This window comes from Drosophila subobscura, chromosome E (assembly GCF_008121235.1).
Source record: "Drosophila subobscura isolate 14011-0131.10 chromosome E, UCBerk_Dsub_1.0, whole genome shotgun sequence".
NCBI lineage: Eukaryota > Metazoa > Arthropoda > Insecta > Diptera > Drosophilidae > Drosophila > Drosophila subobscura.
The window spans coordinates 5,493,040-5,516,108 of record NC_048531.1 but is presented as its reverse complement, the minus strand read 5'-3'; the positions used below and the strand labels follow the sequence as shown (position 1 = coordinate 5,516,108).

The following is a 23,069-nucleotide window of genomic DNA, read 5'->3' as shown; positions in this document are numbered from 1 at the left end:
TCGTGGATTAATGCTGCTATCGCGCGTAATGCCATAAGAATATTGCTTAAAAGGTAAGAGTTCAAGAACATTCATCATACACCTATTATTTACTCAGCAGATGAAAATTGTAGTACACTTTTGCAAGCAGATAAAACACAAACAAAGAACAAATTGAGGCATTCTTCCTCTCTATTCTTTGCTCGCTATGTGTTTCTCTCCGTCTTAATCTCTCCATCTTTCTGTATATCTGTCTCCCAAAAGTGCAACAGCTGCGGGCAAAGTTTGACAAATAATAAAGTTTTTAATTATAAGCAATGGCAGGCATGGCAAAAAGTTTCCTTTCTTGATCGCATCGAAGAGAAAGACTTTCTGTTTTGCTACGCCCCCTCGCACGCCTCCTCACTCCCACTCAGTCAAGTGCAAGAGCCCACAACTTTTGCATGTGTGGGAATGTGTTTCCGAGAGGGGTGGAGGGGGGAAATGGAAGTCAATGAAATTAGTGCCGGCAGCACACAACATGAAACACGCTTCAAGAATACTCGCAAGAGCTGAATCCAAAGCCAAACGGAAGTATTTGTGTCTGTGACATTTGCATGACCTGCCTCGGCACTACCCTAAGCCACACACACGCACACTTCCCCCTCACACCCGTCTTAGCCAACACCGAAGTATGCAATAAAAAGTTGGCCCAGAAACTTATTGGTTTGTCTGCTCCTCTGCCCGAAATAATCACGAAGCGGAAACTCAAACAATTTGCGCCGTGGCTGAAAGTGCAGCTCCGCTGAAGCTCCATCTCCGGGTTTATCCCGACGATTTCCGTTTTGGCCAAGGGGATCTGGGCTTAGAGCCATGCCCCGTGCGTGAGGGTGAAAGTTTTTGTGCAGCCCGAAAGGTTGCGTCATTTCAGGTGCCATTTCCGTCACGTTGTATAAGGTTAGGGGGGGAAGGTAATAGCTGAGCTTAGTAATATATGTATGACTTATGGGGGAGGAGGAGAGTAGTGGAGGAGGCACTTTATGTAATTGGATAAGCCCGCGTTTCCTCTATCAAGGGTTACATTGTGGGTAAGCGGTTTGCCGCCGATAGTTTGTCAGACAAAACATTCACAAAACGTGCAGCGCTTGGATAAGGCAAAGGATGTGGATATTACGAAACAATTTCCATAGGATGGCTAGATCTAGCCGGAATTTCCATCAGGATTATATTCAAAATGATTCCAGACAAAGTTAAACACACGATTCCATGGAATTTTATTGCTCACTTGCCTTGAGAGTCTTGTCTTTGTTCTTGACAACATCGTTGATCCACTCGTCCCAGTTCTTTTTCCACTTCTCCATTGCCTTCGCTTTGGCCTCGTCCTTGAGCGCACTGTACCTGATCGAGTTCTTGGCGATGCGCTTGAGGAACTTCAGATCGGCATTCATGGGTGCAATGCCCAGAAAGGCCATGTAGTAGTCGTGCGAGAGCGGTGAGGCGCACCAGAACGCTGGATTGCCCGAGCAGATGACCAGCGGCACATTCTCGGCGATCAGCGTGGCTGCGGGATGGTTGCGGTAGTCGGAGCCCAGCTGCAGCACCTGGTTGGAGACGGGACACACCTCGAGGGCGATGTTCATGTACTTGGCCAGCTGCATCAGCAGCGGGTGCTTGGTGATCGTGTAGCCATGTCCGATGCGCTTCGTGCCCAGCATTATGGCGTCGATCAGGTTCTCGTCCACGTGGGAGCCGTACCAGTTGGTCTGTCCCGCATGAAAGTAAAAGTTGATGTTGTCCGGCAGCTTGATTAGCTCCTCGACGAATTGGCTCAGCGGATGGCCCACGTCCTCCTGCCCCACCAGATCGAAGCCAATCACAAAGCCAGGGAACTCTTTCTGCAACAAAAGATGCACAAAAGTTGCAATTGACGACCCCATCGGGTTGGCTATCTCTCACTGACATTTAGTTCGGTGCATTCCTTGACAAATTGTCCCACCACCTCTGGCTGGACATGCCGCAGCGGGGCGTAGATGAGCTTGGAGCCGATGAAGTCTGGGTAGTCCTTCTTGAAACGGGTCAGGACATCCTTGTAGATTTGCACGGTGTCGCGCACAGGCAACCTCTGCCCGTCCAGACAGTACAGCTGGGGCATCGTTGTCCGCACCTCCATGTACTGCACACCGTCGGCTCGGAACTCCTTGAGGGCCTGATAGTAGTACTCGGCCCACACGGGCGCGTACTGAATGAGGCCATTCAGCAGCTGGAAGATGCCCATCATGTGGCGCCAGGCCTCCGCGTTATTGCTGAAGCTGGCCTTCTGATACATGCTGAAGCGTCGCCGCAGATATTTGTTGAGTTTCTCCACGCCGCGGTGCTCGCGCAGCTGCTCCATCGTCTGCCACTGGCCCTCCGGGAAGAGACCTTTCGTGGGCTTCTCCTGGGCGAATCGGAACTCAGCCACGTTGCAGCCCTCGTTGGTGGTGCACACCCAGAGGTGTTCCTTGTACATCAGCTGGATGAGGTAGTCTGTGCTGCACAGGGAGGCGTCGTGCACCTTGAGGGCCCCCTTGGGCATCTTGGTGAGGATATTGAAGAGCGGCGAATTGCGGATCTTGTGCAGCACCTGGAAGATGTGGTAGCCCGGTGCGAACTTGGTGGGGTCCAGTATGCCCTTCTGGTACTCTCTCTTCTTCTCGCACATGATCACCTCGTTGGCCACGCGCTCCTGCAGCGTCAGCTGGATGTCGTTGCCCACACCCCTGTACCGCTCGAAGGAGGTGAGAATGTCGCGCAGCACTCGGTACTCCTCGGGCGTGCTCTTCCGCAGATTCGTGGCTCCAATAATCTCGCCCAGCGACAGCCCACCCGTGACTTCGTGCAGTACACGGCAGCTCATCCTCGTCGCCAGATTGGCTGTCCCCGGCCGCCGCAACAGGCAGGCCATGCCGCTAGCTAGGAAATTTCTGGGCGGGAAATTTTTGGAGAATTTTCTCGAATAATTTAAATATGAAAAAGTCAATTTTGAGGATCAGGAATACTTAGACGCTTAGAATAATTCATGTATTTGGATTTGCTTGTTTTTTTGCATTTATTTTTTAGATTTAAAACCTTTCCTTAGCTCCCTGAGGGACACTTTGTGTTCTGTTACCGTGAAGCAGCACTCTAGAGAGTGTTTTTCTTGCAGGCATCCACTTGTCAATCATGTGGGGGAGACCATCTAGTATATGATGCCCAAAGGCCACACAACAGCACACCCTTGCCCCTGCCCGTACCCTGCCGCTCCATCGCTGATTTGTCGGGCCAACAAAATGGTTCCACTCTGAGCTGTGGGAACTCGCTGGGCTGGAGAATACAAGTATTCCATATTATATTCAGCTTAAGTGGTTTTTCCAGCAGTCTTACATTACTTACACACACAAACACACACATACAGAGACTATGTGTCTTTTGGGCACGTCTTTGTCGGGAGCAGAGAACTGGCCCCGACTTGCCCCAAGGCCCATGAAACTTTTCAAGTGTTAACGAGTTCGGCTGCACACATGTGTCGATTGCATATGGAGTGCACTTAACTCGCAAACTTGAACGACATTTAAGCATTGCCCGATGTCGGTGTTGTTCTTCTTCCCTCCCCCTCACCCCGCATCATGTTGCAAGAACAGAAGCAGCAGCAGCAACAGCAACAAACGCACACGAAATGAGTGTGACAAGTGGCAAACTGATACGAATACTCGTATCGTTGCTTGTTTGCCAGCAAACGAAATTTGATTTTATGCAAAAAAAACCAAAACAATTTGCATCTTAATTGACTGCCACATGCCACACACATACCGCATGCTGAAGCAGGCTGCTAAAAAAGGCTGTCTGCAATCTGTCACCGATTAATTAAGGATGTGGCCTGAAACCAAAGTCCATGGCTGGAAGAGCTATCAGTAATTACTTTTGATCGTTTTGGCACAGTGTTTGACGGGTAATTCGGATTCTCTCAGAAGTGTGTTCAAATGTTGTTGAATGAATGGTTTAAGGAATGTATTATGTAGTACTTTTAAAGATAACTTTATTTTAATGGGCCTTCCGTGCTGCTTAATTTATTCATTATCGCCCAATCTAAGAGATTTTCAAACGTTTCCGCCTTCATTTCTATCCACATTATCGTTGTGTAAACGGCTTGGACTATGGGTCGGATATTAAAAAAATATTTCATAAATTCGCAACATTCACAGGGCCATTCCCTGGGAATTCGCATTAATTCTGCCACCCCCCCGCTGCCATATCTCTGGCCATTCAAATGGAGCTGCTCGCTCTGGAAATATGTTCATTTCCACATCCACAGAGCAGTTTCAGTTTTCTTTGTCTGTCAGCTCCACGCCCTCAGCGCCAAGCACATGGACCACGCCCATTTGCGAGGGCGTCGGTTACATCTCTTTTTCCATCTTTACATTTTCCTTTCCTTTTTCAGATGTTTTTTTCGTTGAGCATTTACAAATTATGCTCAAATAAATTTTTGTAAAACATTTCTGCCGTTGCCATTTTATTTTATGTTGCTTTTTGTTACAACTGCGACTCACATCCATGCCCACACACACACGCGCACATCCTTGCACACATTTACACTCCCACATACACACCCACAGACACATACATTCGCATACATTGGCGCAGAAATGTAGGCAACGAAAGGCGGCAAATGCCTTCGCCAGCGTTGGGGTCGTTCGGTGGCAAAAATGAAGAGCAATTCACACTTGAAAACTTTCAACATGCGTTTTTAAGTTGCCCCAAACAACTATTATAGAGGGTTCTCTGTTGCTCTCTTTCCACTTACCCGCCATTTCCATTTTCCTCCCTGGCATCTCCAGCTGAACCTCTGAATATTAAGCGGAATGTGTGTGAGTGTTGTTTGTGTGTGTGTGTTTGTGAATATGACGCAGGCCATAAAAAAGGGTTCGGTGCGCCTTTGGCCTGTTTATTTGCTGGCTAAGCTTAGCTAATTTAATATGCATAAATGCTGGCACATGTTTCATAAATGGCATTTTAAAGCGGGGCTCCGGCCTCCAATGATGGCTTCATTATCAGGACCCGCCGCTCTCTATTTATCTCTCTCCATGGATTGCCAAGGAATACATGTAAGGCGGACATGTGTGTGCGTGTGTGTTCGTTGTACAACTTCCTGGATATGCAGTCGAGACCGGAAGAGTACAAATGTATTTCCGCCTGGTAGAGAACAAAACTGTTGCATGTTTTTGTACTCCGGCAGAGCATTCCCAAACAATGGACTCGGAATTAAATGCCATAATTAAACCGACTGCCGCCAAGTGCTGTCCAGTGCTACCCTGGCGATAAGCCAAAGTCATGAGGCCGCAGTCTCCGTATCTCAGCCGGGCTTTGACAGTTAGACGTTGAGCAGACAACAGCTGTTTAAACTCTTTGCCACAGAAACGCCACTCAGAGTGAGTCGCCTCCCCCCTCCTGGTGGTCCATTGCCCCATTGGCTCCCTTGAAGCTGAGACAATGGTTTTTCATCCCATGCTCATCCGCGGCTTGTGCCTGTCTTTTTTATCTTCTCCCATTGTCATTCGCACAATGCCCGAAAATGGGTGTGTGTGTGGGTGTGTGTTTGCCCCACCCACACTGTCAGTTGCGTCTCTCTCTTTGTGTGCTTCAGTCTGCTGCTACGTTTGGTATTTCGTCAAATTGATTTGTCTTCAAAAAGCCCTACGCCACCCTACCTCCCCCTCTCTACTCCAGTAGCCAGCCACTCTGTGAGGCAATTTGCATTTTGAGGCATTTGAATTGCGTGGCACGTTGTTGCCTGTTCGAATTATGTCAATAGAATCGCGTCTCCAATAAATGTCAGCGGTGGCAGGCTGGCGGCACTCCATTGATGGGAGTAGGAGCAGATAAAAGAACAGCCAGGCAGCAGCTTTTATTTACTGTTGTTCTGCTGGAGAAAACGGGCAGAACACAGTCGGCCTATTGGGAGTGGAAGGTGACTCCTTCTTTCCTTATTGTTTTTTTCTTAGTTTATATTTAGGAGAAAAAACTAATATACATACAAGCCATCGCAGTCAGTCCCATGGTGCAGGTTAACGAGGTCAATTATAATTAGAGATCCCAATCCCATTATTAGCTTTCACCTCAAACGAACTCCACCAAGATTTGGCTACTTAATTGCCAGGTGCGAGTATTTCCTTAGTTCTACGGGTTAAATGGCTCCATTTCAGACAGTTAAAATCCCCGCTGCGCTGTTGGACCCTCCCCGAGCATAGAGCGTTTTGTTGGCATTGCCTGGTTAACATTTAATGGCCACACTTTGGCTAGCCAAATGGTGGCCCTAAGTCCGTACACGGTTCGTGATCCGTACGGGGCAAGATGTTTACGGCACTTTACGGCACTCCAGGCCAAACGAGCAGTGGCAGGGGGCAGCAGCAGCAGCAGCCATAACAGTAATAAAAAGAAATTATAAAATAATATTAACAATCCGGCAAAGAACTACACACAAGGCATTAGAGCCGGACATGGAGCCAACAAAGTGTATAAACTGTAAGGGAAAAAGAAGCGAAGGGTGCGGGTGGGGAGTACCCGTGGCGTTTTACATTTATGGTTATGTGTGGGTGCTGCTGCTGCTGTTGCTGCCACGTATGCAAGTACATGCATGCTCTGCCCCTCTCCCAGCGGTTGCGCAGAGCCTGCATTAAAAGTGCACGTGCAATTAAGACTGGGAGTAGCAGGACCGGCAGCAGCATCATCGTCCTTGTCGTCCAACTAATTGGCCAAGCTGTAAAGCAAAAAGGCTTGGCAACTTTGTTGGTTCATAACTAAATTTTGTTTGTTTGCTGTTTGCTGCTGCCCTGCCTTAGGGCCTAGCCGGACCGACCGCCCACTCCTGCCGCATATCCACCAATTCTTCCTCGTAACCTGACGGCAAAAAGCTTTTAATCCTACGAGCAACTGGGCTACACTGTCGTAAAACCTTATCATAATATACATACCAAGCATATGTACGAGTAGGAGCTTGGATACGGCTGGGGATGTGGAAGGGATGAGCAAAGTCTATGCGACTTTGGGGTTAAGTATGATGCAGCAAGGCAGAGCTAAGGAAGAAAGCTCAAGGCATTGGCTTGAATACTATCCCAAGGGAGTTTCATTTCAGCGATTGCTCTCTTTTGCACCTATGAAAGCACATCAAAAATTTGGATACTGTCCCGTTGGTGATAGTTTTTTAATGGTTTATTGTTTCGTTTATTTTTTAGCCACATTTCTACATAGAGTAAACACCATTCGACAGCCCTGCAGCAAGCGCAGAGTCCTTTCAGTACAATTCATGGTGACATATATCTCACTTAACATTCCCACACAACACATGCCCCAGCAGCAACCCAAACACCCACACCCAAACACACCCAAACACCCACACACATTGGTATCTATTACTCAGCAAAAGCCACAGGCCGACACAAACAAGCCATTCATGGGGCTAGCACATACAAATACACAAAATACAAAAAATACAAAAAAAGGATGGGAAGAACTTTTCTAATAAAATTATTTGTTTGGGCACAAAAATAGACAACTTTTCAGCCATACATTTCATTTGTGCGAAATGTCACTCCAGGGCATACTCTTCACCAAACAACAACAACAAAACGACAACAAGGACAGCAATAGAGGGGCCAAATGTTTGCCAAATTCCCCCGCTATACGTGTGTAGGTGCGACTCTTGCATGTCTTTTCGGTTCCATTTCAATGCCAGGCTCAACAATTAAACACTTCCTTGAGGGAGCAGGGGGAGGGGGGGGGGGCAGGGTACACATTTGCATTTAAATAACAATAAAAATGCATTGCATTTTGTTGGCGCTTTTCATTAGCCCAACGCTCTTTGCCGTCTTTCCTCTTTGACTCCGCCCCTGACTCCCATCCTGCTTCTGCACTGTCATCTGCCTTTGTTTGTGTCGTCTGTCCCCGTCTCTGTCTGGCACCCAAAGTGACTTTCAATGTAAACGTCAGAGCTTTGTGCCGTTGACATTTGTACGCCGCCAGACGACAGGGCTGCCGGGTTGGGGAAGGGAAGGGCAGGGCAAAGAAAAGACGACGACGACGGCAACAATTTACGATAAACATCTCAGCGGCATGCAAATCCCTTTTAGGAATTGCACAGCAGAGCAGAGCAGAGCACTCCAGCTGAAGAGCTGCAGGCGAAAAAGAATGCAGATGTGGCGAAGGTACAGCATAGAGGAGTGCACAGGGATACGGCATTCAGAGGATTTCGCTGACGACCAGGAATTAACCAGCAAACCAGCGGCATCAGCAGTTTGCTCTTTCCAGCAGTTGCCTTTTGAAATAAAACATTTAAAGCAAAACTAAAGTGTGGCAAAAGCTGAGTAAAACTGTCTTCATTCACACAAATCACAATAAAATGCAATTAAGATGGAAGTTAACGGAAGTCTCAGCAGAGCAAACGTTTACCTAAACGTTTTATTTGCCAAGCAAATAAAATTCTAAGCGGGAATATGGACAATAGTATTCCATCCCACACAGTTAAACACCATCCATGGATGACATGCCAAAGGGTTTTATTCAAAATGATACCAGAAAAACGCCTCCTTTGTTTGCTATCCAGGCCAGTGGTTCGGGTTCACCAGCCCCTGCGTTTGCTCCGCCAGTAGGCCCACATGTCGCAGATCGAGACTTTCATGGCGCACTCACGGACCGGCAGCGGCTCGAGGAGCCTTTGCTTGCGGCACTCCGAGAAGCTCGGATACTTGGTGGCTCGCTTGTGGCAGCAGGAGGGCTTCAAGTAGAGATGGCACGTAGGAGGATTCCGCACCGGTCTGCAGTGTGGCGCAGACATCTTGCAGCAGGGCATGGCACCGATCCTCTGTACGTCCATCAACTGATCTGGCTTGACACGGCCGCTTTCGGGCAGTTCCGGCTGGCACGCCGTCTGGGGTCGGTTCATTGTGCCACGGGATCGTCTCGCTCGCAGCGGAAAGATCCTCTTCATCGGCACGAAAGGCTGCTGCTCGGGGTAGCGTTCCGACCAGTTGCGCTGATACTTTCGCTTGGCCTTGTCGCTCGGCCTGTAGTCGGTGAGGTCTCGGGGCAGCGGCTCCTCGTCGCAGGGATCGCCGTCGCACACGGGTGCAGGATCCTTTGCCGGGCATTTGTACTCTGTGCGCCGCAAGGACATGTAGCAGGGCATAGCAAATGCTTTCCTCTGCTTCAGTCGCATCCACCGCATTTTCAGCTTCTGCTCGGTGGTGAGCGTCCTGCACAGCACAGACACCGTCTGGTTGGGCTTGGACATGGCCAGCAGTCGGCCCCAAAGGCTTTGCAGAAGACTCATCACAAACAGCAATTTCAAACGGTATCCAGAAGCAGCCGACAACGGAAGAAAGGAAGACGATAATTTTGAGATGTTCACAACCCAAACGACAACATCTGAGTGAGCCGAGTGAGTCCCGCCTGTCGTTGGGTGATTAGGAGCTGTTTGTCAAGGCCTACTAGAAGCGCTCCAAATGCTGATTTAGACTCGCTTCTTCCAGGAGTAGTTCATCATCTCGCAGAGTGTGGAGGCCAGGCAGCGGCACTCACAGGGCTTCGCTGCATTCGGCTTGTGGAAGCACTCGGAGAAGCTGGGATAGAGGGTCAGGCGGCGCTGGCATTTGCCTGGCTTTGGGCCACGTCGGCAGCTGGTGTTTAGCGCTACAGGCGCACAGTGACACATCCTCACACGCGGACACTTTCGGTTTGTGTAATCCGAAAGCTTTTTGCACTCAAGGCGCACATGGGCTTTGCACACCTTCTTGGGCGGGTCGTCGCACTTCTTCTTTGGAGTCCGCCTCGATATTTCCGCTGGAACGATGCGGAATTTTCGTCTCGGCTTCCTGTAGGCGCACTCGTCCCAGTGCTGCTGATAGTCGCGGTGCAGGCTACGACTCGGCCGGTACATGGTTGCGTCCAGGCGCTCCCCGCACGAGGGCAGACACTTGGCCCGAGGTCTGTGCGGTGGATCGCATCGCATGTAGAAACCCAGCGAGCTGCGAGGCTCCACGGCCAGCTGCTCATCCGTCTTGCAGTTCATTGGCCGCTGAAAGTACTTGGGCCTAACTATGGCAACAGGACGACACACTGGCTTACTGACTGCACGATACTTGCAACTCGTACTCGGCTCCCAATCGTCGCGGCTGTTGCTGCTCCACCCAGCCTTGGGCATGATCTGTGTCCAGTGCTTGGTGCCGAGAAGCAAACGCATTGCACAGAGCATTTTACCACGAATGGGAACTGTGTTGCTGAGCATGACGTGGAGAGGACTGTAAACGAAAATTTTTACACTGCAGGCCGAAACTACTGGAGTTACAGATACAAATTAGAGCTGTTTGTAATTACAGATTTTTCAGAGTGAACCTGATTGATGGTGTGGCAAATGGAGCTTGAAATGGAACATAAATGGAATTTGCTAGAGGAGCGATGGGCTGCAAGGCTACAATTACTCTTTAACAATAATTTGTTTTGCTTTCTCTTGTTCGCATTTGTAATTTGGTAAGATGTCGCGCAATAGCCTTGACAATTGTCCCCTCAATCCGCCCCTTCCACTGAGGGTGCGCTCGACCCAAATGTATTTTCCTTGTTGAATCTTGTTCGTTTGTTGCTGAATGCTTCGCTGCCCTACCCTCCAATCCGGCGGGTACTTTGAAAAACAATACTCGTAATAAAGAAAAAATAGACATCACAAGCCTTCAGCCTGCATGCACAGGCCGACCCCTCCCCGGCTGGGTGCTTGTTTAATGCAAACAGAGCGCAGCGACAAAACGACAGTCCAGAACGGAATGGAGCAAAAACAAAGGGGGGTTATCCCAAACAACCTCCGAAGCTCTCAGGGCCGTTTTCGCTTTTACGCTGATATTTTTATTGGATGCCGCGCTAGTGTGCACTGGCCGTACATGCATGAGCCGGCACTCGGCCATAAAATTGGGTCAATGGCTGTTAACAATTTGGCAGCGCAATCTTTTGGCCGTTTCGATTTCAAGGCTTTCTACCAATGCCCAATCCGCAATCCCAACCCCAGGCCCAAACCCAGGCCCAAGCACAGCCTCTGCCCTGCCACCGTTTCAAATCCAATCGCAAGCTCAACCAAAACGAGGAGGAACGTGAGATGCGCTGGAACGCGTCACAACGCCATTCTCTATGGAACTGCGATTTTAGTTTTCAAAATTACTTTAATTTAATTGCTCCAAATTGTCGATGTCAAAGATTTTTGCCCCATGTGGGTGCGGGGTAATTTTTTAACACAATTTTATCATTGCGACATCAGATCAGTCTGGAGGCATAATTCGGTGGCTCTAGCTTTTATAGTCTCTGAGAATTGGCCGACAAACAAAACGGACAGACGGACGGACGGACGGACGGACAGACGGACGGACGGACAGACGGACCTGGCTATGTCGACTTGTCAATTGAGGCTGATCAAGACTATACATACTTTTTAGGAAACGTTCCCATCTGTTCAATATACCCCATTTGCTTTTCGCGTACTGGGTATAAAAACGAAAAAATTGGGGGCAGCGAAAACAAAGCGCGATGGTCATAAAAAGAAGGCACGTACGAGCGAACCTTTTGAAAAAACAATTTCCGCATAGAGTTGTTGTGAAAAGAGAGTGCCATGGGGCGCGAAACTGCCGCTGCACGCCTGCAGCCCACTGCTCAAGTGGCCGCCGCAAAAGTGGGCACAAGCTGCAACTGGAGGGGGACTTACGGTCAGTTGTACGCTAATTAATTAGTTCTCTTTGTTTGTTATTCATTGCAAACTTTGAACTTGTACTTTTTCGAGCAGCCACTGGTTGTAGTTTCGGTCAGTCAAAACGATTGAGGGGAGCCGTGAATGGGGTTTGGCGCGATTCATTAAATTTACAACCCTTTACTACCCATTTTCCTTTGCATTCAATTTAGTGTGCAACTTCCTAGGGGGCTACTGTGGAAGTCTTTTCTTCCCATAAAATTTCGCCCATGATGCCCATCTTTTAAACTATTCTCTCTTAAGATATCTGCATCGATTGTTCGGCACACAAATAGCTGCAGTGGGGACTGTACTGCCTTTTCAGTTGCCTTTTGCAGATTGAGTAACTGGCAGGAGCAACAAGGAACACTCACTTTGGAGCAGAGCAAAGCGTGCCCGAAAATACGTAAAGTGGTTGCTGCCCTTAAAGCACAAATGCACTGCCAGGGGTTTTGTGTCCTGCACTGAAAGTTGGCAGTGCGACGACGACGACGACGACAACTACGGAATGATTTCATTTACTTGCAATCAATGAAATTGCACTGATGCAATTTTGTTTTGGTCCAAAATAAACAGCCAACTGGAAGCGAGGAACCGCGGGGAGCAGGATCTCTGGGAGCTGCTAGCTGGTATTTGGTAGTTGAGAATTTGGAACTCGTACAGGGAATAGTAAAGAGATGGGCGTACAAGTAACAGAACGGGCAGAGCAGTAAAACCAACTGCCAGTAGTGTGAATGTGGGAGGGTGGGCAAAGGGGAAAACTGTCTGTCACGTGCGTGTGGCAGCCAGGACAGCAGTTGGTAAGCGAGTGGAGCTAATGCTTGCCGACAGGACAACCAACGGAGCCGTGGCGTCGATATGCGAATATACTCGTATCCCCCAGCTGGCGGGAATTTCTCATATCGCAGTCGGACACGTAGACGACTTTCCCGTTCTGCGTAAAGTTCGCGCTCAGGCAATGACATTAGGACTGGGATTTCGTACGGGTAGACAGGGAATACACGGCGTTACAGGGATACGTAGACAGTCAGTCAGGGAGCGATTTGTGAAAAATGTCAGGGAAACGCTGTGCCAGACTCGAAAAATGAGTAGGAAGCATCAACGAGGTAGGTGAGTGTGTCCGTCCAGGAGAACGAACCCGTCGAAATAACTTGCCATCCGTTTCCTGTTGAAATCCGGCAGCCCAACGCCAACACGGGATGAGGAGCAGCCGGGCACAAGTAGGAGCGGGCGAAGAACGTTTACCGCAGGCAGCGTGGAGCCAAATGGAGAGCAGGAGGAGGAAGATATCCCAGAGTCAAGCCACAGCGTGCCTGATCCGACAGCTGCCACGGTGGATGTCGAAGCTCCCGCAGATCCAACGCCAACGAGAAAGCGAAATCGGAGTCCGACAAAGGCTAAAGCATCCTTGGACTTTACCCATCATCAGTCAGAGAGCGATCCACGGCACAAGCGGAGGGATGCCGACTCCAAGAGCGAGACAACTAAGCGGAGGATGTGTGTGCCCCAAGCAGATGCCCCCGAAGCGCCTCGCCTGGGGATACTGAAGGGAAGGCTCCGTCTGCCATCGAACCCATATCAGAGCTACCCTACGTGGAGCCAGTGTACATCCTGCTGCAGGCGGAAAAGCGAAAGCCGCCTCGACTGGTGGACACGGCAGTGGGCACCGATCCGGGCCGAGCTCACAGTAATCCATCTGCCAGAAGGCATCCGCCGTCTGTCCAGGTCAAGGATCGCGTGACGTTCAGCGACACGGCCGTAAACGAGAGCGACATCGATGAGGAATCCAGCAGTCCCTTTTCCAGTGATGGTTCTGCGCTGTACGACCTTGAGGATCACGAGATACTCATCACCAAGACGGAGAAGTTCTACAAGAAGAGTAAGTCGCCGTGGAAGGGGTTTTTCCGCTGTCTAAGGTTGGGCTTTTGCAGGAGCCGACAAGGTGCTGCCGTTGGAGGACTCGGACGAGTCGTTCGAGGTTCTCAACATGAACAGCCCGCAGCAAGAGCAACGCCGTTCGTTGGTTTCACGAGTCTTCGAGGAGGCAATGGACTCGGATGCTCCCCAGTCGATCGACCACTTGATGATGGCGCAGTACACCGACCTGAGCGATTCGAGCACCAGCAGCGGCACCAAACTGAAGCGGGGCCAAGGACTGGGCCTATCAGCCGGCAACCTGGACTCTGGCTATGTGTTTGTAAGTGAGTGAATGGAGACTGCCGCCTGCATATCCAACCCCTCACCACCACCATCCTAGATCTATATGGTCATCCCGCCCGATGGTGGCTACGGCTGGATCGTGCTCGTCCTCAGCTTCCTGGCCCAGCTGATTGTCGATGGCATTGTCTTCTCGATTGGCATCTTGCTGCCCTTCATGGCCCAGGACTTTGGGGCGGACAACTCGCGGATTGTGTTTGTGGCCAGCATACAGATTGGCTGCTACTTCATGGGCGGCGCCTTCTCGAGCGCCCTCATCAACAGTTACGGCTTTCGGCCGGTGGCCCTGCTCGGTGTGGCAATCTCTTCCCTGTCCATACTCACGGCCAGCTTCAGTCCGAACCTGGGCATGATGATTGTGTTCTACAGCATCATTGGTAGGTCGCCCCTCCTCATAGTCCATCCACCCATTGCGAGCAGCAACTATAAACACCGCAGTTCCCGCAGGTGGTCCGGCACTGAGCATGATCTGGGTGAGCTCGCAGCTCATCATCGGCTACTACTTTGAGCGGTATCGGGCACTGGCCAGCGGCTTCTCGTGCTCGGGTGCCGGTGCCGGGATTGTGGTCTTCTCGTTCCTCAACAGCTGGCTGGTGCCGCTGATCGGCTGGCGGAATGTCCTGCGGGTGCACGTCCTCCTGCTCTTGTGCATTTTCCTGATTGCCTGCGCCTACGTGGAGGTGGCGCCCACACAGGTGGGCGTGCTGAACAGACCGGCCGGCCTGATGGACTCCAGTTCGGACGAGTACTATGGCAACTTCTATGTGCACAATTTTATGCGCGACTCCACCTCGAAAATAGGCTCCCAGACCATCCTGGAGACATACGAGCCGCACCCGAAGCGAGCGGCCTTCTTTCGACGCATCTCACCCTGCTGCACTAGTAAGCCAGAGCAGGAGGAGGACGAGGAGCGCAGACTTGATGATGATCGCAATCTGGTGATCCGCACGGATCCGATTCTGCGCGAGGATCTCTTCTACACGGGCCCCGTCAGCTACGACAAGCCCCACAGCACGGAGCAGGTGGAGGGCAAGGAGATGCAGCTGCTGGGATCCGCACAGCATGTGAGTGGAGGCACCACTCATCTGCGTTTCTGCTTGAGACATAATTGAGTTCCATCCGTAGGCACAGAAAACCACCTACGGCATAGCCCACATTCAGGGCTACACCAGCGATGACAAGAAGAAGTCGAACGGCCCCTCGTTGGAGTCCCAGGGCAGTCCGCTGCCACTTGATGAACGTTACGGGAAATCAGTCAGTCGCATCCGCATGCCCAGGAGACGGCCACTGAAGAAGCGCCACTGGCTGCACAACAAGATTGTGAAGGCCCTCAACAGGCTCTTCGACTATCACCTGCTGGAATCCTTCGAGTTCCGGGTGCTGGTGGCCTCCGCGTTCTTCTACCCGATGGGCTTCAACATACCGTTCGTGTACTCAAAGGCCCGCACGGATATTCCCAGCGAATATGCCAACCTGATTGGGCCTGCCATCGGCCTCATGAACTTTGCCATGCGCATCAGCTGCGGCTTTGCGGCCTACAAGCTGGGCGGCTGCACGACCTACATCTGTGGCGGTGGCATGTTCTTTGGCGGCTTCTTTGTGTTCATCAGCGCCTTCTTTGGCTCCGACATTGTCTGGTTCCAGGTACTCTACGGCCTATGCTATGGCGTGGCACCAGGTGAGCGCTGCCATCTCTTTCCACGAACTTATCTCTCATCTCTGTGATTCTCAGCTGTGTACGCCACGCTGCGTGCGCTCATCTATGTGCGATACCTGGGACTCTCAAAGCTGACCAATGCCTTTGGGATTACCGCGCTGGCCATGGGCATGGGCGTTTTCATTGGCACCACGCTGGGTGGCATTCTGGTGCAGGCCACTCACGGCTACACGGCTGCCTTCGCCTTGGCCGGGCTCTGCATCATGCTGTCCGGCAGCCTGAAACTCCTTCTGCCCACCATGGTGAGGCTGCACAGACGGAAACAATCGCCAAGACACTCCGCTCCGTCATAGCATTTGACTTTGTAAAGCTCTTCGCTTTTTGGCTGGCAAAACTTGTAAGCTACTCACTTATTTTCGTTGAGTTTGAAATAATTCTTTAAAGTTGTAAAGGAAGATCTTCTGCACTTGCAGGTAAAGCCACAGAATTATCGAAGGCTTTCAGCTCGAGGCCTTATAGCCAGGTTATAACTGGCATAATTACCCGAAAGACTAGATCAAAAATTTGCAAAATAGAGAGTAAAAAACGCACTGGTAAAGAGAATTATTTGTCTCGGGTTTATATCTATCTCCCCAGGCATCTGCCACCTACCAGTTCGATTTGAGGAGTCTGCTTTTTGGACTGTGTGTTTTGGTTTTGTGGTTGACTTTTATTGCAATCCATTTAATGTTATCAATTAGCTTAGTTTACATCTAATATTAGCTTAGTTGCTGAACACAAACACACACACACACACACATGCCACGAAGTGTGTTGCTGTTGTTGTTGTATTTTGTTTTGGTTTTTCTTTGGGCTCTCTTTTGGGGGTTTGGGTTTGGGTTCCCTCTTGTTTGATTTCCTTGTTTGGGTATATGCAAATGCTCACGCTTGTTGTTCAATTTGATTTGCTTTCTATGCTTTGTACGTCTACTGTTTTGTTCTTTTGTTTGTTTTATAATATATTTTCTTGTTGCTGTTGATTTTTACATATTATTTAGAGCTAAAGCAACTGAAAGTCGAATCGAAATGAGGTTGAAATCAAAAATAGCTAAAATTTGGAGCTGCTGCAGGCCTGATGGTGGGTTTGCTTTCACGCCTCCCTTCTGCCTCTTTGTCTAAATCCTTTTTGTGTTAAATATTGTCAGTAGTCTTCCCCTTCATCCTCTCTGCTTCATATGCCATGTCTTCCAGTTATCCACTCTCCTTTATCTATCCTCTGGCCTGGCGGTGCTTGCTGCTTTAAAATCAATTTCGTATCGTAATCTAAATTTAAATTAAAATCTCATTTTGGGGCAGGTATCCCTGTATCCTCTGCCCGAATCCTGCTTCTCCTTCCTTCCTGTAGCTTCGTCTTATTCTTCTCTTGTTGCTCGCACAGAAAAAAAGCAATTCTTACGCCGTAAATTAAAATTATATTTATATCGGAGCCTGCGCCTCCTGCTCCACCCCGGGGCTCGTTCATGTGTCAGAGTCGGACCTGCGGCGGGAATCGGTAGAGTTATATGAATTGAATATTAAGCAGATTCCCGGATGGAATCCTTACCAGTTGAAGTAGGTCTGGGGCTCGTGGCAGTTGCGCTCGGTGCCGCACCACTTGGATTGCTGCAGCGCCGGACACGGGCGGCCGCCCCGCTTGCCGTGCTTGATGACCTTGCGATAGCGATGCATCTCCCCGATGCCGCAGCTCTTGCTGCAGGCCGTCCACTCTGACCAGTGGCTCACGCGACAGTCGCGACGTCGCTGCGACTGAGAGCGACGTCGGGATAGATTTCCCCTGCCCACTGGGGACTGCGACTGCGACTGTGATTGGGTTTGCGTTTGCGTTTGCTTTTGCGATTGAAGAGCAGAGACGGGGGAGGTGGCGGAGGATGCCGTCAGGTTGGAGCTGATGTTATTAGTGGCGGCATCCGTGGCACGCCGGTAGCTGCTGGCGATGCTCTGCAAGATGGCGTGCTTGTCGTTCTTGGGCACCACGCTGCCCAGTTGCGGGGGCTGTTGGCTGTTGTTGCTGCTGCCGCTGTAGCTGCAAGCAGAGAATGGATGGAGAAAGGATATTGGTTTCCACATTAATTAATCTTCATTTGAAATATTACAGCGCCAGGAATGTGGCTCCTGATTGATTCTGAATAACGTAATTAATTGTGGGTGCCTGCATGGTATTAAATTTCTCAAGGATATGCCTTAGAGCATTCAGGGCGGGAGACCACCACCACACACACACACACAACACATTGGGTGGCTGCCTCTCGTCTGTTATTTCAGACATCCACTGTGGAAATTTTCAATTTAAATTTGCCTTTTGCCCGCCTGACGCAGACAGATACAGAACCAGCACCAGAGCCAGAGAAACAAAAACGAGGACCCAACCCACGGAGCAGAACCTCCAGCGTTTGGCTGTGGCGCTGCCTGACTTCCTTCCTTCCTTCCTGCGTTGCTTCCTGGGCAACTTCCGTGTTTTGTTTCCTGCAGTTTTTCGTTTATTTGCATACACATGCCGCGTACCGAGCTCGTGTTGTGCGCCTCCACGTTTGCCACGTGCAAAATCGCGCAAATAATAATAAAAAATCAAAAGGCACAGGCAAAGACGGAACCAGAGGGCTGAGGCTCTGACACGACAGACAGACAGACGGGGCCAGGGCCTGATGGCAAGTAAATTGGCAAAAATATTGAAGGACCAAAGTAGGAGGCAAGTCAGACGAAGTCAGGGAAAACGCCATGCTCGGAAAATAATGAACAAAATTCCCAAATTGAAATAACATGCAGAGCATTTTTCCAGGCCCCCAGCCTGCTATGCGAGTCCGCTGCTGCCGGAGTTCTCGGGCTTTTCCTGCGAACGTACGTGGCAAGTTATTAGCGACGATTTGCTTCGATCATGTGCACGGCAATTACCGTTAGACGAGCACATCAAAACGTCTTAAGCAAATGTTATTTCATGAGCAATTTGCAATTCCAAGACGGCACCTCCGCCCCACCAGAGTACACCCAAAAACTGGCTTTGTGAGTCACTTCTCGGACATGTGACAGGGAAATTGTGCCACAGGCAAAAGCGAATTGCTTTCCCAAATTGAAAATTGACTTGGAAATGTGCACACAACAACTTGAATAATAATTTGTATTGTTTTTGCCTTTCTAAGGCATGTCTGCTTGAGTTGATTTCAATTGACATTTGTTCAAAGTTTCTGTGCACTTTTCAATGGAAAGAAGGCAGAATCTTTTAGCCACAAAACTATTTCATTTGTGCCAAACTGATGTTTGAATATCCATTAGAAGGTTTTTGTTTTTATTAGATTAATTTTTGGAATATTTAAGCACTATATGTATATGTATGTAAAGGATCTATTTATATAGGGGGAGATATTTTAGAGGGTTTCCACATGTTCCACTTTGGCAATCAGAGAATCGTACAGCAGACAACCTCCCCAGTGGGTTGGGCATAGACCGCTGGCTGAGCGCCCACCACAACGGTCTGTCGGGGCGGTGGCATATACACGGGTGGCGGTGGTGGAGCTCCGATGATCACAGCAGGTGGCGGCGGTGCACCAATAATCACTGGCGGTGGACAGAAGCCGATGCCCACACCGATGGGTGGCGGACGCGGCGGTCCGCCGATGTTGATGCCCACATTGACGCCACCGCCGCGGGGCGGTCCGTAGCAGGGTCCAGGTCCTTGTCGTGGGGGTCCGCCGTAGCCTCGTCCTGGTGGAGGCATTTCGAATGACTGCCGATTGCTGACTGCGCGCACTGACCGCTCGGCCAAGTGGTGTGCTGTCAATTACCGTTTCGAGTGTGTGTGGCCCTTATCTACGAGCGACTCGAGTGTCCGTCGCTAATTAACTATCAATTACACAGTGCCCTGCACCACACTCCCCTCCCCTTTCCTGCCGCGACATTGACGGTGAGTTTTCGTTTGTTTGGTTTAATGTTTCAGCTACTGTTTCGGCTGATAAGATACACGATATCCGATGGTCTTACACTCCCAGTCCGATATCAGAATGTCTGTAGTTTCGATAAGATTTAGATATGCCTTTTTGGGGCCTTGTACTTGACAACAGCCTTGACCTGGGTGGGGGGGAAGCCCAATCAGGCAATGACGCAACGACATGGGCAACACTTCCTCCTCTTCTCAGCCTCACCCTCGTCCACAGCGTCGCTCTGCCCACTCTGCGGGGCTTTAGCTGGTGGCGTGGGTGGTGCAGCCTCCACCTGCAGTGCAGCATTCACCGAGTATCGCTTGCCCGTCTTGTCGCTGCTCTCCTCTGCCACGACTCCGACCAGCACGCGGTCTGCTGGGGTGGCGGCAGTCAGTGTCTCTTCAGTGACCAAAATCACTTCTGTTTGCCCATTGGCATTGGCCTGTCCAGACTCAATGATGATCTCCGTCTCTGTCTCCACCACCTCGGGCGACGGCTGCTGCGAGTCCACAACGAGATCCGTGAGTAAAAATCCATTTTGAGGCTGTATGGTTGGGGGTGTGGCTGTGACCTCCACCGACTCAATGATCACTTCGGCTTGTGGGAGACTCGGGGGTGGCACTGTTCCCGTTTTCATTCTGAGCTGCGCAGGGGGGCTGGCAGGTGGCGTTGGAGTTGGCGTCACCTCCAGGGACTCGACAATCAGCTCCGTTTCCGGCACACTTGCACGTGGAATGAATGCAGCTTGAAATGGGAACTCCCTGATGGGACTGTCTGGCGGAGTGGGCGTGGGCGTGACCTCCAGGCTCTCCACAATGAGCTCCGTTTCCACCACGCTTGCTCGGGGCATGAATCCAGGCTGAAGCACTGGCGGACTCGGTGGCGGTGTGGCAACGGGAGACGTGTCAAAGGACTCAAAAATCAGTTCCTCTTCCACCACACTCTCCCTTGGCATGAGAGACATTTGCAGTGAGGCTTCTGTGGGTGGTGGAGTGGCTGGACTCTCCACAGTTTGCAAAATCGTTTCCGTTTCCACTATTGTAGATTCAGGCCCGAACCCTATTGGAAGTCGTTCTCTTTGTGCTGGAGCAGGGCTAGGCGGTGGCGATGGAGTTGGCGTTACATCCAGGGATTCCACCAGCAGCTCCGAGACTTCCACGAGACTTGATCTTGGCATGAATCCTGCTTGCAATGGCACTTCAATGGGTGGACTGGGCGGTGGCGATGGCGTTGGCGTTACGTCCAAGGACTCTACAATCAGTTCGGTTTGTGGCAGGGGACTGGCAGGTGGTGTAACGACCTCCACACTCTCTACAATCTGCTCCACACGCTCCCTCCACGCTCTGGGAATGAAACTCGGATGTGGTTTGATCTGTGCTGGGGCTTCCACACGCTCTGCAATTATCTCCGTTTCCATCAGCTCTTCGCTGGCAGGGAGTAGGTAGGGTTCCTCCTCTAAGGGCGGACTTGGTGGCGGTGAGGGAATCGGGGACATGTCCACCGTCTCCACAAATATCTCTTTGTTCCACAGACTTGCCCTTGGAGTGTAGCCCAATTGAATGGGCGGATCCACGGGTGCTCCGACCTCAAACGTTTCCACGAGGGTTTTCACAAAGCCCTCCGGTGGAATGGAATCCCTTTGGGGAGCCTCTGTGCTGAACTCCACAAGCTCTGACTCTGCGATGGGTGAGAGCAGCGGGGGCTGAGCTGCTGGATAGAAACCCGTTGTCTGCACCTGCAGCTGTGGTGGCGTCCCAGTGGGTGGTGCAAATCCCACTGTCAGTTCCTCTTGCACGATCTCTGTGATTGGGTTGGAGTTGGGTGACCATTCCATAGCCACAAATTCGTCTGTGGTTGTGGGTGATGGTTGGTCCACAATCACCTCTGTCTCGAGTGTCTTTAGGAGTAGATCCACAGAGGAATTGGTCGTAGATGCCTGGCTCTGATTCCAATAGGGCTGTGGCGCCCACACCACGTCCTCGGCGAGATCCTCTGTTGGCGTGAGGAATGGCGGCGAGGACTGTGGCAATGGCGGTGGCGGTGCTGGCCCTGAATTCTTCTTGTGGTGATGATGATGATGGTGGCGGTGGTGCTTCTGCTGCTCTGGTTCCTCCTCCAGCACAATCACCTCCTCAACCACTTCCACATTCTCCCTCTGTCGATGCTGATGATGGTGATGCTGGTGATGGTGATGTCGTTGCTTTGGCACTATCGCTCCCCCAATTGTTGTGATGTCGATGGTCTCTTCGATGGTTCTGTTCGAGGAGGAGGAAATCTGTATGGTTTCCTCCACTCTCGTCTCTTGTGTCGTTGTCGTTCGGGTCATCTTTCGTTTTATATTCGTTTATTTCCGATTCGTTGTCGCCCTGGCCTGGCCGTTGACTGAAACGCGGAACACTGTGCCCGGTCCCATTTATAGTCGCGAGTTTATGTCATTGGAAATATATTTTCAGGCCTTAAGTCCTTAAAACACAGATAAGATAGTCGCTATATCTAAGTTATTTGGCAGGCATTTGTCTTCGATTCGGCCTGCTGCTGCTGCTGCTGCTGGGGTGCTAAAAAGAAGTCGCGCGTCTTAGAATTTGTTTAAATTTTGAGTTCCATTTCAGTGGCTTACTGCTCGATGGCTGCTGCTGCTTCTGCTGCTGAGAGTTTTTGTTTTTCTGCTGCTGCTGCCTCTGGTTATTGGCAGCTGCACCGGCAATTACCGTGAAGGTGGCTGGCGCTATCCCAGGCATGTTGCTGCTAGTTAAGTCTCTGCCCGATTGCCGGCCATTCAACAACATTTATAGGCCACCCGCGACAACATACCGCGCCATGCACTCGATAAGATAGTGATTACCGCTCGGTATACATATCTGCCAGACTTATCTGCAGACCGTGTCCCTGTCCCTGTCACTGTCCCTGTTCGTGTTTGTGTGCCAAAAACTAAAGGAAAAGCGAGCTAGTCAACGCCCACTCGGGAGCTTGGCACTCGAACACGTCCCTGGAGGGTGGTGGGCTGGTGTTGGTGCCAGGGAAATGGTCATTAAATATGCAGGTTACCAGTGCCAATGGTGCCAAAATCCACTCTTTCCGCCAGCAGCCAGCAGCCTGGTCTCAGTTCCCGGCCAAAAGTGGCACGAAAACAGACATCGTGGTGCGGGGAGGTGGAGCCGCTCCAGATGCGAATGAGAATGGAGCCTGGAACTGTTAGCAGGGATTAGTTGTAGTTTTTCCTCGTTTGGCTAGAGTTTTCCTTTTTAAAGATGCAGCATTACCCAGGTACGTGCCACTCTGCGACTGCCTCTCTGCCTCTCTGCCACGGCCCCGCCCGAGTGGTGTAATGTGCTTTGAAGTGTGCCAGAGGAAAGAGCTCTGTTTTCTTTTCACCCACTCGTTTGTTTCTTCTTCCTCGTAGTTTTCTTGCCCGTCGCCCCTGGGCGCGCGGCACGTTGCTTTAAATGTGTCTCCATGTGTCGGTGGATGTGCCGGGTGTTGAAAGCAGTCGGAGGAAAGTCTTGAGTTTGGGGAAAGC

The 23,069-nt window shown here is 50.6% G+C and overlaps 7 protein-coding genes across 7 annotated transcripts in view; 1 reads left to right on the top strand and 6 right to left on the bottom strand.

Moving 5' to 3' along the window:
- Positions 1 to 1,219: 1,219 nt before the first annotated feature.
- LOC117891015 (adenosine deaminase 2) lies at positions 1,220 to 2,929 on the bottom strand. Its single transcript, XM_034796173.1, has 2 exons — positions 1,919 to 2,929; positions 1,220 to 1,853 (listed from the first exon to the last, which is right to left on the bottom strand). Exons 1-2 carry the CDS (start codon positions 2,900 to 2,902, stop codon positions 1,233 to 1,235), a joined length of 1,605 nt encoding a protein of 534 aa, XP_034652064.1. The 5' UTR covers positions 2,903 to 2,929; the 3' UTR covers positions 1,220 to 1,232.
- Positions 2,930 to 8,502: 5,573 nt separating this feature from the next.
- Positions 8,503 to 9,444, bottom strand: LOC117891017. The gene has a single exon (XM_034796176.1). It carries the CDS (start codon positions 9,296 to 9,298, stop codon positions 8,588 to 8,590), a length of 711 nt encoding a protein of 236 aa, XP_034652067.1. The 5' UTR covers positions 9,299 to 9,444; the 3' UTR covers positions 8,503 to 8,587.
- Positions 9,445 to 9,456: 12 nt separating this feature from the next.
- Positions 9,457 to 10,311, bottom strand: LOC117891016. Its single transcript, XM_034796174.1, has one exon. It carries the CDS (start codon positions 10,250 to 10,252, stop codon positions 9,479 to 9,481), a length of 774 nt encoding a protein of 257 aa, XP_034652065.1. The 5' UTR covers positions 10,253 to 10,311; the 3' UTR covers positions 9,457 to 9,478.
- Positions 10,312 to 13,065: 2,754 nt separating this feature from the next.
- On the top strand, positions 13,066 to 16,017 carry LOC117892627. The gene is made up of 7 exons (XM_034798979.1): positions 13,066 to 13,156; positions 13,218 to 13,607; positions 13,660 to 13,925; positions 13,986 to 14,322; positions 14,384 to 15,009; positions 15,071 to 15,623; positions 15,678 to 16,017. The coding sequence occupies exons 1-7, from the start codon at positions 13,066 to 13,068 to the stop codon at positions 15,953 to 15,955; spliced, it is 2,541 nt and encodes an 846-aa protein (XP_034654870.1). The 3' UTR covers positions 15,956 to 16,017.
- Positions 16,018 to 16,572: 555 nt separating this feature from the next.
- Positions 16,573 to 23,069, bottom strand: part of LOC117891909 — a 45,442-nt gene continuing 38,945 nt past the window's right edge. The window contains exons 5-6 of the mRNA XM_034797731.1: positions 17,185 to 17,664; positions 16,573 to 17,118 (exon numbers count right to left, since the gene is read on the bottom strand). Of these exons, the coding sequence (XP_034653622.1) occupies positions 17,100 to 17,118; positions 17,185 to 17,664 (499 nt within the window). The 3' untranslated portion in view covers positions 16,573 to 17,099. The remainder of the gene's footprint in view (positions 17,119 to 17,184; positions 17,665 to 23,069) is intronic.
- Positions 19,032 to 19,474, bottom strand: LOC117891917 (leucine-rich repeat extensin-like protein 3). Its single transcript, XM_034797740.1, has one exon. The coding sequence runs from the start codon at positions 19,348 to 19,350 to the stop codon at positions 19,033 to 19,035; it is 318 nt and encodes a 105-aa protein (XP_034653631.1). The 5' UTR covers positions 19,351 to 19,474; the 3' UTR covers position 19,032.
- LOC117891908 (proline-rich protein 36) lies at positions 19,516 to 22,117 on the bottom strand. The gene has a single exon (XM_034797730.1). It carries the CDS (start codon positions 21,876 to 21,878, stop codon positions 19,722 to 19,724), a length of 2,157 nt encoding a protein of 718 aa, XP_034653621.1. The 5' UTR covers positions 21,879 to 22,117; the 3' UTR covers positions 19,516 to 19,721.